This window comes from Athene noctua, chromosome 1 (genome assembly GCF_965140245.1).
Source record: "Athene noctua chromosome 1, bAthNoc1.hap1.1, whole genome shotgun sequence".
In the NCBI taxonomy this organism is placed as follows: domain Eukaryota; kingdom Metazoa; phylum Chordata; class Aves; order Strigiformes; family Strigidae; genus Athene; species Athene noctua.
Window position 1 is genome coordinate 162,515,488 of NC_134037.1, and position 14,124 is coordinate 162,529,611.

General features: G+C 39.7%; 1 protein-coding gene across 2 annotated transcripts in view; it reads right to left on the reverse strand.

Moving 5' to 3' along the window:
- Positions 1-389: 389 nt before the first annotated feature.
- Positions 390-14,124, reverse strand: part of GART (phosphoribosylglycinamide formyltransferase, phosphoribosylglycinamide synthetase, phosphoribosylaminoimidazole synthetase) — a 39,620-nt gene continuing 25,885 nt past the window's right edge. For both annotated transcript variants that reach the window (XM_074903189.1, XM_074903196.1), the window contains 8 exons: positions 10,760-11,008; positions 10,248-10,400; positions 8,962-9,165; positions 8,507-8,638; positions 7,767-7,897; positions 6,164-6,305; positions 2,963-3,078; positions 390-1,760 (listed from right to left, as the gene is read on the reverse strand). In XM_074903189.1, the coding sequence (XP_074759290.1) occupies positions 1,578-1,760; positions 2,963-3,078; positions 6,164-6,305; positions 7,767-7,897; positions 8,507-8,638; positions 8,962-9,165; positions 10,248-10,400; positions 10,760-11,008 (1,310 nt within the window). In that variant the 3' untranslated portion in view covers positions 390-1,577. The remainder of the gene's footprint in view (positions 1,761-2,962; positions 3,079-6,163; positions 6,306-7,766; positions 7,898-8,506; positions 8,639-8,961; positions 9,166-10,247; positions 10,401-10,759; positions 11,009-14,124) is intronic.

The window sequence follows — 14,124 nt, forward strand, 5'->3', positions numbered from 1 at the left end:
TTCTGTGGGAGGGCAGGTTTGTAACAAAAAACTCTGGGATGAATACTTAGCTTTTATTCTTTGCTTTTTACAAGCAAATTAAATTTGACCATGTCATCTTCCTCTGTATTTGCTTGAGCTCTATCCTCAGTGCCAAATGATGACAGGAATATTTTGTCAGCAAGTTTCTTCATCACGAACCATCTGGCCACTGAAACAGTAAGGTCACCACACTCCACGAATCATGTCTAACTTATGCAGGATTGCACATATCTGTAGCCTCACAACCTGATTCACAGTTGCTGTTCTGCAGAAGGTATTCAATTCTGTTTCACATAATCTTCTCACAATTTATACCCCCGATAAAGAAATTCCAAGGAAAGACTTTGATATTTAATTTTTGAACTTCATTAGACTTTATTTCAAATCCAAATTGAGATTACGTCAACATGGAAGTACCATAAGGACATCAGTGCACAGAATACAAATCAGCTTTCTCTGTATTAAAGGGGAGCTCTAAAACATACATAATCAGCTTCAGTCAGATACTTCTGGTTTGCATGGTAGTAAATATCAAAATGTTTTCACAACTCTACTAAAACATTAAAAGAAGACCAGGTGCTTTTTCACAAGAGTTGAGCTGTGCAAAAAACCTTATTGTTTTCAGAACGATAACATTTACTGGGTTTCCACATTATTGCAGGTGAAAATACCATTCCAAGAATAAAGGCACTTAACTTCGACAGAATTTCTGAAGAACGTCTCACAAGCCAAGAACACATTTTGTATCTAGTCCTAACTCCCTTTCTGCTCCTTCAAAAAACACCAACCCAACTCTTTCAGCTCTGAACAAATCTCTGAAGGGAATTCACATGGGATGCTCAGAGGCAGATGGTCAGCAGACATTTAATTCTATTTAGCATCTGATTAATATCAGGCCCAATATTTGAAATTATGGGATATGTCCAGAATCTGCACCGGACAAAACCTACCAATATTAAACCAGAAATTATATGGAAAAAAATCTGTTTCATTATCTGCAGGAATAGCTAGTATTTTGGGAGGCCAGTTTTTCTTGTTTCAGCTAGAGATTTCTACAAGTGAAGTTTTTGCCTTTAGCAGTCTCTGCCATTGTACTAGTTCCATTACTTTTCTTCACAAACACTTCACAGCACATGTCAAGAGAATCCTGTTACACCCTGTATGGTCTGTTGGAGAGTAATCCTGATGTTCCTAAGCCAGTCTCAGAGATGCTCAGATCTCTATGTAACCAACGGAATGTTTTTTTGTTTGTTAAGAAAGTGACTGAGAACCAAAATGTTGGCCAAGGAAGTGATTATAATTAGGAAGCATGTAACAGAGGCATTGCTGAAACCACTGAGAACAGCCCCCTGCCTCAATATTCCCATTTAGTGGCTTTCTCTGGATTTGACATTTAATCTGTAACGATTTGAGTGAGAACATGACATAGTAAACTCTACGTTGAAAACACTTTGTGAAGAGAATACAGTGTGCGTGTTATGAGGCTGTGACCCCTGTTTTGATCAATTAAGGCACCCCAGCTGTCCCATCTGAGGATGTTCGTAGACACGCTGCTCCTACTTCCAGTAGATCTTGCCAGCTTCCCCCACCTGTACAGCCCCGCTGGCGACAAGCTGCAGGGCAGCTGGGAAGGCTCGGTGCTCGGCCTCCTTCACCCTTTCGGACAGGGTCTCCACTGTGTCACCGATCTTCACTGGAACGGCCTCTTGAAAAATAATTGCTCCGGCATCAACTTCCTCCTGGAAAAGCAATAGCCAGAAAGTTTGAACGGTTGAAAGAGGAGAGAGAAGGGGGCCTGGATAATGTGTGTAATCCAGCTGCCTCGGGGATCTGTTCATCATTATGTTATTACGGGAAACATGAATTTGGGCTGATGTGAGGAGTACAGAAAAGATGCTGGCACTCAGGCTGGCCGTGAGGAACTAACAGAAGTGTAGGGTTCAGAGAAAAAGAGGAGGTAGGCAGAACACCACCGAGTAACATTTCTGCTACAGAAAACAACAAAAGCCATGTTAACTGGGGACTTGATAGGCTAAATTGGACAAAATGACATTTCAATTCAGAAGAGTGAATTAGCCAACCCTTGGCACGAAGCCAGACTAGATCTTTCTTTTGCATGTTAATGAGGCAGATCCCTGCTGTTTAGTTATTGTTTCTTAGTACATTGCCACACAGAGAAGAAACCCTAAGTCATACCATGGAGAGAGGAATGCAATTTTTCCTTTTATCTGGAAAAACAGTTTTTGTCTTTTTCCAAGAGAAAGCAAAAATCAGGAGAACAGATTCCAGGAGCAGTGGAGAAGGGGGGGATAATCTGAAGAACGCAGCAGAGGAGGGGAGACTAGTTACTGTCAACCCTGGGAACTGACCAAGATGGAAAAAACGCTCTCTGAACTGATAAAAATGTGCATTTTTCAAGTTGAGAGGTCTCTGGCTTCTGTTTTCTCAGTTTTTGACTAACATAAATTGTTAAGTTTTTCGCTGTTTCTACAAATATTAGATTACTTCTTAACAAATCTAAGCTACTTGTGCCATTTCCAGTCCTGTGTTGTTTTTTTCTTTTTTCTTTTTCTTGAAAGCAAAAAATAAGGAAGCTTATATGATAAAATCCGAGTTGTTGGTGCTGTGTAGTAATAACGATTTTGGGTTAGCCAAGGCCTTATATGAACTAGTACTCCCACTCCAACTCATGGAAGGCAGCAGTGGGATGCTTAGAGAAGTTAACTTAGGTAAAGCTTAAACTCCTGTATAGACTACTCATTTCCAGTTCCTTCTCCAGGGACAGCAAACTAAAGCACTGTATCATCTAACAATGTTATGAATGAACAAGGGAGGAAAGGTACTCAAACATGATCGTATAAGTGTGTTTTAAGCAAGCTCCGAGGTGAAAATCTTAAGACTAATAAATTAGAGTTAAAAGGAAGGAGAAGGAAGTACTCACAGCCACAAAGTGTACAGTACAGCCTGTGACCCGGACTCCAGCTTGTAACACCAATTTGTGGGCATTTGCTCCCTTAAAAGAAGGCAGTAGAGATGGGTGGATGTTCAGTATTTTTCCTGGAAAATCATAAGTGAGATCATTGCCTTTTAGCATTCAGCCATACCAGAGTGTTCAAAGTACTGTAATCAACATAGGAACAAAATACATTTGTGAAAAAGATTTTTCATGACTTTTCCATAATGCTTGTTTTTTGTTGATACTGACAGGTAACCAGCCCAAAGCATTTCAGACTGTCTTGCTGTTTCAGAAAAATCAAACACAGCAATCAGTTCCAATTAATTGCATGGCTCAAGCATGTTTATCTGGTGACTAATAATGATGAATTTTTTGATGTAGCTGTCCTTCCCCTCAACATCTTGTTCTTCTCTTCTTTGATCATAAGCACAATCCTATTTCTTACAAACTCATGACCTGGAAGAAACTCGGTGCAGTTTCAAATGACCTAACAGATCCCCCCCTGTGACAAGGCAAAAATTCTTTAGCGTGGACTTTTCTTCCACACCTGTTTTGGCTTAATAAAACACAACAGCTGCTCATATAGGAGCCCTTCTCTCTGCCCTTCTGAAAAGCACCTGACTGTCACTACTACTTTCCATGTGGAAAGCTGGCTGGGGGATCCTGAAATTGATAGTGTAAATTCTAATGCTCAACCAGGTGTGACTGTGGTTATAACTCTGGGAAGCCTGTACCTTACATTTCTCTTAAAAGAGAAAGCATATGCCTGAGCTCCTACCTAGCTGTAAAGTAAGGGAGAGCGGCTGCCCGTGAGCTCAGGGTCTTACCACTACAGCAATGCAATGGTTAATCCATGAGAAAACCTTTCTTCTGGCAGGCTTCCCCTGTCTGCTCCTAATAGTCTGTGACAACTCCTCCTGCCCATTCTGGACCAGAGTGAAGTCAAAAGGTACCTGACAGCCCTAGATCTTCTCTTAGATTCAGTACAAACCCTTACAGGATTAAAAAAAAAGTGGCCATCGATACTATTTATATCACAGTATGCTACGCCCACGCCATCTCTGCATGCCTCCTGTTTAGGAAGACTGTATGTCATCAGGATTCATTAAACACCACCTAAATGCCAAGCAGCGAGACTGAGCTGACATATGCTGGCGGAGGCAGCAATGTACCGAAATAGTGGCTTATGATTTTGTAATGTGAAGTGAAGGCCATTTCTGGCAGCACCCTACAAAACCTGCACTCTCACTGCAGTAACTCACGCCGATACTGTCCTGTGCAACTTAAAGGCAAATGTATCAACTGATCTTCAACAATATCTCAAATGTGGTTTGGATCTGAAAAACAGCCCTTTTTAAGCATCAGCATCAACCCTGCCTGCTACTCGAGCAAGAAAGTATTGGGGACAGTGACCTGAAAACAATCCTCTGCACTTCTGTCTGAGTTCCCGCAGTTTCTCATTACAGTACTGTTAGAAACTGCTCTAAAGGAATGTGGTTTTCTGCTTGCTTGCTTTTTTTAATCTGTCCTTTATATTAACATTCAAAATTAACATTTCATGGCCTTTAAGCAAGAAAGAGTTTCACAACTAACTTCACACTCTATGTCCTCATGACTGCAAGAAACAAAAAGCAACAGCTTTTAAGAGAGCAGCAACAAGAATTGATTACATGTGGATAATTTAGGGTAGTCAGTGACTAGGCATGGCTGGGTCAGTTTTACAGCAGGATCCTGTTAGCTAGCACAGATCCCTGAGCTGAACTGAATGTTTGAGCTCACATTTAAGACCTAACTGAAGCATACTCTGGGTCAGAGCTCAGGTAGGTATCTGTTTTCAAGCTCAATTCAGTGCTGGACATTTAAAAAATAAGTTCACCATACTGTATTGAAGAAAGTATTTTCTTTCGCTCTCAGGACAGTCATACATGTAACACAAATCCTGCCACTGTGCAGGGTAATCAATCACTGCTGGAAGCGCTCTGTCCCTAAATCAGAGGGAACTAAACTCGCCCTTTATTTGCGCAAGGTCTCTGCACTAGAGAAAAGTTCTTTTCCATCCTCTACACAGATACTCTACTCAAAACATATCTCTTGTAGTGAGGGATTCCTCTCTCCTAACTACAGCTGTCTACAGTACAGACATTTACATCTTTGTCTTCTGGACTCTGTAACGAATGGAAAGAAACAAAACCAATTCATCTGACTTACTTTAGCTGACAGCTTTAGCATAAAATGAATTGCCTCCTAGGAATGCCTGTTTTGCTCCACTGATTTTTAAAGAGAGGTTTGAAAAGTAGTTCAGGTGTAAAAGGTCTGTGTCACAGACACACCCAGGGTAACACAGAAGTCAGCATTTGAACAATAAAGGCCGCCCCAAGAGCTGCAATGTATAGGCTGAGCAGCCTGTAACTGGTATGAGCAAGAACCAGTTTAAGTAACTGTGACTGAACCAAAGCAAACAGTGAGAAGAGCAGCTGCCTCTGTGTGATTCAGGACTCCTTAAAAGAAACAGAAGGAAATAAGAGGAATATAACAACTGGGGGAGGGAGAGCACCCACTGCAGTAGGCCGAGGTGTTACCAGCCTCTAAACAAAGACCTGGAAAAACTGTTAGAAGATGACCAGAATGGAGACACTGTGAACACTCTGGACATACAAGAGCTGGATCCGCCTGTGAAACATGCCACCCTCGGATTCACACAGCTCCTGCAATGTCTGACCAGAAGACTGGCAAGATCTTGTTAACAGGAACTGCATATTGCTGCCCAGTGTTGCAGTTTTATACGCAGCCAAATCAGCTCGTCTGTTAGGGGAAGGAATTCTCAGTGGCTGGATGCTCACCTCTCCCCAAACAACACCTACTGCTTAGGCAACAATCTGCCCTGCACCTGATTTGCTGGGGTCTAGTCTTCACAGCCTTTTAAAAACTGATTTCTAATAAATCAAATACTACAAGACCTGCATTTGCCCTTGGCTTCCTTAAACCTCTGTGGAAATGACAGAAGGAAGGGGTAAAATACTGCCTTTCCCTTTCTCATCCTTTTCCCTATGAGATGGGAAGAGTCCAGTTGCCTGCAAAGCCAGATTAATATAGTCCCTTTTCTATATTTTTCCCATTTTCTTTTTCCTGAGGATAAGCCATAAAATTACTTCTTTTTAAATGCATACAGTACTATGCTGTGCTTACCTTCCCATTTTTTGACAAAAGGACCTGACAGTATTCGCATAAATCCAGCCAGACAGATCAGTTCAACTGAGAATTCTTCAAGGACTTTGTCAACTGCATTGTCAAATTCAGTGCGACTGTCATACAATTTATGGTCAATAACCTGTGGTAACCCAAAAGACAAAGAAATACGGGCATAGTGTCAATTTAATCTAAAAGCCCTAAGAGCACAGTGAAATGGTACCCTGGAGTAATAGACAAAAAACCAAGTAAATCTCCATGTGTGGCTTGAGTTGGGTGCACATCCACAGCAGGAACAACCATTTATAAACGCATGCAGCCAGCAGACAAACATGCAGTCTTTATTCCTATTCACATAAAGCAATCATCAGAATAAACAAGAGTTTCATTTTATTAGGCCTACAAGTGTAGGCCCCAGCATTTTGACATAATTTAACAACCTACAAGTTTAGGTCATTAAGACAACTTGAAGTCATACAATGTTTTCACTCAGTCTAAGGCCTCTGATATTTTAGCAGTTGAACCTTGCTGAAAATTGTATCACAAAACCCTGAAAGAAAGCCTAATCACAAACTCATAAAACAGCCCCTACTGCATGAGGTCAATATTTTAAATGAAAGTACCTGTTAATCCCCACCAGATTTGCCACAGTAGTTTTGAAAAAGCAGAACTGGTTAGCTGAAAAGGTGGCAGAAGGCACTAGAAACAGCCCAGTTCAACACTGGGCTGAACTCTGCTAGGAACTACCAGGTAGTAACTGGTAAGGCGTGTACTCCTCTGTTCCACCGCTCCCCTATCTTAACCAGTGAGACCATCAGCTCTCTCAGACTGTATTTTTTTCCTCAATGTATGTTTGTTCTTCCCCTGCATACATGGATATATTTTACTTGTGACGTTTGTGTACTCCCAAATATGAGACAGCAGCATGAACATTCAGATCCTGCTACTATTAAAGTTAATAGCAAAGTTTGCACTGGGACCAAATCTTTCCTATGTCAGTGGTTATCAGTGAAAAGTGACTGTAAAATGCTCTTAAGTCAGAACAGCGGCATTTCACATCTGTAATACAAACGACTGCACAAAGGGCAAAGCAGTGCAGCACTGGATCCACTGACACTAGGAGAAACATAGTCTGCTTTCAATGAATCCTGGAGAGCCTGAAAAAATGCCCAGGGAGTCAGTGGAAGGTTCCACTGACTCTGACCTCTTATTTCATTCAGATGAACTACCATGTCTGTTTAGCATGTAATTTTAAAATTAAATTCAGATAAAATAGCTTGTTACTTTAGTGTAAGTGCATGACAACTAAATAAATGGCAAAGTTCAAACTGTAACTGTGAAAGTTCTGTGCTGGTTTAATATAATGACAGTTCCCAAAACCATCAGGACTGCCAGCAGCGCTCTGAGAAGGAGAAAAAGAAGTATTTTGCTTCCCATGTTAGGTAGTTTGCCCAAGGACGCAAGTCCATGACAGACCGAAAAAGAAAAGCTAAGCTTCCTATCAAACCATCTCTTACCCTAGTAACACTCATTATCTCATAGCACCTTCCTTCTACAGTCAGAGATAATGATGGCTAATTTTAAAAACATGAGAAATACTTACCCTTGTAGGAATACCAGCTCTTTCAGCTTTCCTTAACCCCTCCACACCAGCTTTGTTAGAAACTACAAGAACTATTTGTGCAAAACTGGTGGGCTTCTTTGTGCTATTTATGAGGGCTTCCAGGTTTGTGCCTATGAGTGAAAAAATAATTCATGAATATCAAGTCATTCCTGGAGAATAAATATAGTAAACAGCTAGAAGAGGTTTTAAATAAGCAGCAGTGTGGGTGAGACCCAATCCAAAAACCTCTGATGTTAACAATAATCCTTTTTAAATTGATCTTACTGGGAATGGAATTTGACAGCTGGAGGCTACAGGGCTTTTACTAGCAATTAAATTTCTAAACTGTAATTTATGGAATTGGAATGATGGTTTGCTTCTTAGCAAGTGAGAATACTGGAAACCCTAGGAGTGCCTATATGGCAAGAAGAAGTTCTGATCTATTTGTGAAATAATGCTGCCAACACAGTAGTTCCCTGAATCTGGAGAACATGCAGACATTTGTAGATAAAATGAACACAGATGCAATTCATAGTCAGTCTGCCGCAGAGGTTAAAGATCATTGTTTGTGACTGAAATTAATTCAGGGGCAAAATCTATTCTGCCTGTTACTGAAAGCCTGTTAGAAGCCCATCAGAACCTCCAGAGAGAACTGCAAGGATTTAAGAGATTTTAAATCTGAGCGCAAGTTCCTTTTTCAATAGTCTGTTTTACACTGCAGTAAAGAACATAACTCTCACCTGTTCCAGAGATAAGGACTGCAACCTTCACTTTCTTTGTCTGGATTTTGCCTTGAATATGGCTATGCACAGACAGTGACCTATTTGCTTGCAAGGCCCGAAGCAGATTATGGACTTTAACATGGGCAGAGCCTGAGCATGTACAAGAAGAGAAAACACAACAAAACAACGTGTAAATAAAGGGAGAAACAGACGAGAAGAGTACCTATGAAAAGAGATTAATGGCACTGCTTTACTTCTCATTACTTTTTTATAGTTTTGGTGACACCTGACATTGCTAAGCACATGTTCTATGGACTAACACTGAAGTTGTGAGGACTGTCATTTTAATACCCTGTGCAAAAGAGCCATGGAGGTGTCAATTAAGAGATTTTCAGCTAACCTCCATGGAGACTCACCAGCTAAGAAATTTAGCTGTGCTTTTTTTTTTTTTAAGGGAAAAAAAAATTAATAACCTTTTTGTAGGGACACAACTTTCCCGATCAGCCAAGCTGTCTCGTGTCTCTGTACGTCCTTGAGGACCTGCTGAGCCAGCTCCTTCTGAACTACCAAGACAGCACCAATCCCACAATTAAATGTCCGAGTCATTTCCTCCTCAGAGAGGTTCCCTTCTTTATGGAGCCAGCAAAAGATCTCAGGAATCTTCCAGGTAAGAGCATCTGAAGAGAATTGAAAATACAAATGAAGAGTGGAAATCTGTGGACAAATATGAAAACTATTAGAATATGAAGAGGCAAGATCTCGATGGGAAGCACAAAGTCCCACAGCAGCATTAGCCTGAGTGAAATCAGCTTCCATGCATGGAAACAAGATGCTTTTTCCTTCCTTACAGAACAAGACTTGGGAGTAGAAAGAAGTGTCATTCTGGGAAGAAATTAATCATATTGCTCCACTGCAATCCATTAATCAGTAATTCAAAATGGCCTCTGAGGCAATCTTTGGAAAATTCTCTTCCTGAAGGTGACAACTCTGCTTCTAGAGAAACTGTCACAGAAGTCCCACACTGCCCTCAATTCCAGGAAGGTAGAGATGATTTACAGCAGCATGAGAAATGCTTCTTGGACGAGACAGTACGTTTCTTTCTTGTCATGTTATCTTTAAAATGGTATTATCCCCATTTATATTTACTAGTGTCCACTGTGGACAAGTGGAAGAATGATTTACATGCAGTTCTGGAGTGCAAAACTCAATATTAGTTCTCTTGTTTTACTCTACAACCCAATGAACACGTATAACCTATAGTAAGTAATTTAAATTTCCATACTACACTTCTCTATAAATGAAATACTCTTTCTAGCATACCTGGTGAGACTGTGGTCAGGATTAATTAATAGCATGAGTACTTGAGCTATTTGAATGCTAACTGAAGACTTACTGAGTATCATTTAATTAGCAATAATTTTGTGGGCTATTGCAAATGGTGACAGCTCACTTTGGATTGCTTTTAATGTTGTTTTATTTTTGCAAGTATGGATAGAGTTTCCTAAAAAATCCAATTCAAAACACCGTCAGGGGAAGTGAATTCAATGGGTAGCAGTCTTAAGACTACAAAGTGTTTTGACTGGCTCTAGTTCAGGTGCAAGGAGAATTTCAGCAACAATGAAGAAAAAAGCAAATATTTCTAGAGAGGCAAGGCTAGCTCTTACAGCGCAAATCAGCTGACATGGCCCCACATACACAGGCTTCCACACCAATCCATATTTACATGAGGATGTTACCATAGCTTTTCTTTTCATCTCACCTAAAATGACACCAAAAGACTCTGGGAGTACTCTGGGGATGTTTTCCAGCAAGCCCCCTCCAGTGATGTGGGCGTAGGCTTTCACATGGCCTGAGCGAAGGACGGGCAACAGAGTCTTACTGTAGATTTTAGTTGGTGTTAACAAGAGATCTCCTGTAGATGAAAGAGGATGTAAGAAGACCAGTTACAGCACAGAAGGAAATGTTAATCAATATAAAATTGAGGAAATCTCAAAATATTAATTTGCTGGATACTAATGATCATTGTACTACGGAGAAAAACACAGTGTTCTGCCTTTTTTAGCATACAATTAGTTATGCCCCTCCCTTAACTTCTTTCCTGCATATGTGATTCAGAGGAAGAAAGAAGATGAGAACATGTTAAAGAACAGAGTAATTTTTTTAGCACCTTAGGAAAGTTACAAAACCTATGCCACAGACAAAACAATAGTCTGACGTTTGCCTGTCCAGAAGTTCAAGTTATAATACAAGAAACTGCATTGTAAGTTGTACCTAATGTCTGATCACCAGAGACACCAACTGGAGAAGAGAAATCGAATGAAGACTTTTCCACGATCTTCCTTACAAGGCTGTACCCGTTGCTGTGAACACCAGAAGAAGCCACACCAATAACCACGTCTCCATCAGCAATTCTCTCCAGCTGGGGCAGCATCTGCCCTCGCTCCACTGCACCCACAGCAAAGCCAGCCAGATCATACTCTCCAGGTGGATACATGCCTGGCATTTCAGCAGTTTCTCCTCCTGTGGGAACCAAAAAATCAGGAAGAGGGTGTTAGAAAACCAATGGGACAAGTAGGCATGCAATTTTTCAAAGTTTTAAACTCATAAGGCATTAACAGAGTAGGTTTTTTAATTTGATAAACAAACATAAAATAATTAAAAACATGTTTGTCAATTGAACAAGCAATAGCAAATTGGGAAAGAACATTTCCTCCCTCATTCTGACAACCAGTACCAATTTGCTGTGAATTCACATTTTAAAATCAAAGCACATATTTAGTGCTTCATATTTCTAAATTTCTGCCAGGCTTAGTATTCTCCATGAAAAATCTACAAGACACAAGAGATACAAGAAATTCACACAAGGACATCAAAGGAACAAAACAGCTATTAGTCTCACTTGCCTTCATAAAGATTTTGTATATAGCATTATCCTGCCTGCCACTCCTGCCCACAACCTGGCCATCTTTATCACACAAACTCTGAATATCTAAGGTTTATAGACTGTTCTGGGAGAACACCTCTAAAGGAGGGCCTTTCCTACCTATCTTTGCAGATGAACTCTTGTCTAGGCTATTATCTTATATCCTGATCATTAGACCATCCTCTTGCTTTGCCCTGAAAACCCATCTTTTACCTGGCTGACCTCATTCAGAGTGCAGTCTGAAAAGGTGATTTTGCTAGCTTGCACAGAAATGCACAGCACTGCTCAGACAGCATTTCCTCTCTCTCTCTCTCTTCATACCAACACCAGCTCCCCTACTGCCCTTCAGGTATAAGCTGATGGTCTTCACTGTTGGAAGACCTGTGTTGTGCCTGTCATGGCTCATTCAGTCTAGAGGGAACTTGCTGTGTTTGGTACATGAAATGAGCATTTATTACTCGCTCCTAAGTTTTCCAAACAGGCATCTTCACACTGTCCCCTCACAGTGGGGAGAAACTCTCCCCAGCTGTCCTCACAGCCATCTCACTGTTCTCCTTCAAGCCCCTCTGCTGGTCAAGTCTACAAGAAAACAACCTGACAATGATTAAATTGCCATTATATTATGACCTCTGCCCAACATGCTGAGTGGTACTGTCTTCTTTTTCTTTTGCAGTCACCAGGTTTCATTCAATACCGAATTCTTTCATTTCCAAGAAGTGTCCCTGTAGGGGCTCCAAATTTATCTGAGTGATGGTGGAAGATGCTCTTGTGCTCAGTGCTTGACAGTGATCAACACTAGATTCTCTGGAAGCTTTTCCAGGTTTCTACATCACATTGCTATAACCAACTTTAAAAATCAAAGTTCATTTGCTCAGATACATCTGTTTAAATCTTTATTTAATAACATTTGTGCAAAACCAAGCAGGCAGATAAGCTCTTCAGTACCTCACTATCTGGTGGTGATGAGCATATGGTGGCTGTGATGAGCTTAAGGTGGCTGAGCTGAATGTTCAGCTATTGCAGAAATGCAAGGTGTGAATTTAGGAACATGCTTCAAATGAGACTTTTATGGGATGATAATATACAAAGACAGACCTACGTGCTATGTGCATGCACAGTGAAATGAACGTGTGAAGTTGGAGCCCAAACTGAAATTTATTTTGATGATCCAGGCTACTGAAAAGCATTTCCTCCTTAGGTTCAGAGTTAGTGCATCATCTCTGTCCCTCCTTTTCTGAGAGTGCCAGAAATTTGGAGAACAAATCATGGTTGTTTTATTTATGAGTTCAGACTTATTTTTCTATTAGCACAAAAAGGCATTTGCTAACCCATTTACAATTTTCAGAAATCATTCTCTGGTAATAAATTTACAACATCCAAAGCCCTTTGAAGTTTTAAAGTCTTCCAACTGGAAATAAAATCTTGAAATTTCAGTAAGAGATTTCATAGCAAGATTTCACATAACATGTCCTTATGCTGGAGTATGAATGGTTTGATTATATTTGATAAACTGAGAGAACAGTTCATGCAGAAAAAATTAGATCAGAACATAACTAGCTCTTGTTCAAAGCTTGTAAACTACCTCAAAATGACACACTCCCACTTAGAAAAGACTTTTGTTACTAGCTCTCTTAAAAAAGAAGGACAGAATTACTGCCCTTTTTTATAAAGTGCTACCTAAAGTAAGAGACTTGAACTGTCATTTTTAGTTTCAAATTAATGGTATTTTTTAAAAAATCATGGTAATTCTCCATACCTGTTTTTATTAAAAAAAGAAGGAAAAACAAGACTATGTGAGGAAACTGAACTTTCTGGGGTTTGTTGCTTTAAAATTTAACCCTGTGTTGTACTCCTTTTATAAACTAAAGACTTATACGAAAGAATGTATTTTTCACTGACCTAGATATATTTTTATTGAGTTCAACAGTGTCAAAGCTGTATTTTTTAAGATTCAAGAAGTGAAATATTGTGCCATTTTCATGGATAACTAGGTTACTATATACCAGAACACATGCATAATTTGTAAAATGTATTATGTACTTGTATTATAGGGCTGAAAAGGGAAATGTCTGAGTCTTAACATCTTGGAATATGCTCATCTTGACGAAATAAATCCTCAGCAAGTCTTCAGTAGAAAATAATTTTGCTATTAGTTTTGTAACTAATGAAACCTCGTTTCTTTTATGTTTCTGTCTTGTGGTTAGCTTCTGTGTCTTAAATAGTGAGCTCCAGGCAAAGCTTCTGTTGCATTCATAAAGATACTCTCAGGCTTTCTAGTTTTATGAAGTTTGTGGGAACACAATAGTTGTGAGATCTCTACCTTTCCTGTCAAATTTGGTTAAAATCAGCCAAGAGGTTCAAAGAATAATATATACACACACAGGGACATGTGCATGCACAATAACACATATTAATCTTGTTTCTAGAGGAAAACTTGAGGATTTCCTTTAGCATAAAGAATAAGCAAACCTATTTGGCATGTTTTAAAATTTACCTGAAAAATACAAAGAACAGATTAATTGTTAGTTTTCTAGGAAGCTGTTATAGTTACAAAGTTAAATGAAAACATACAAATAAGAAAATTTATATATAACTTCCTGAGCTAATGGCAATATTTGTAGAGTACTGTCTCCTTCCAGTGGATAGAGATTATGTTCTCTGAAAGCAAAGACATGTGACACTTTGGGTTTTTTTTCACTCCTCTAATATTCTT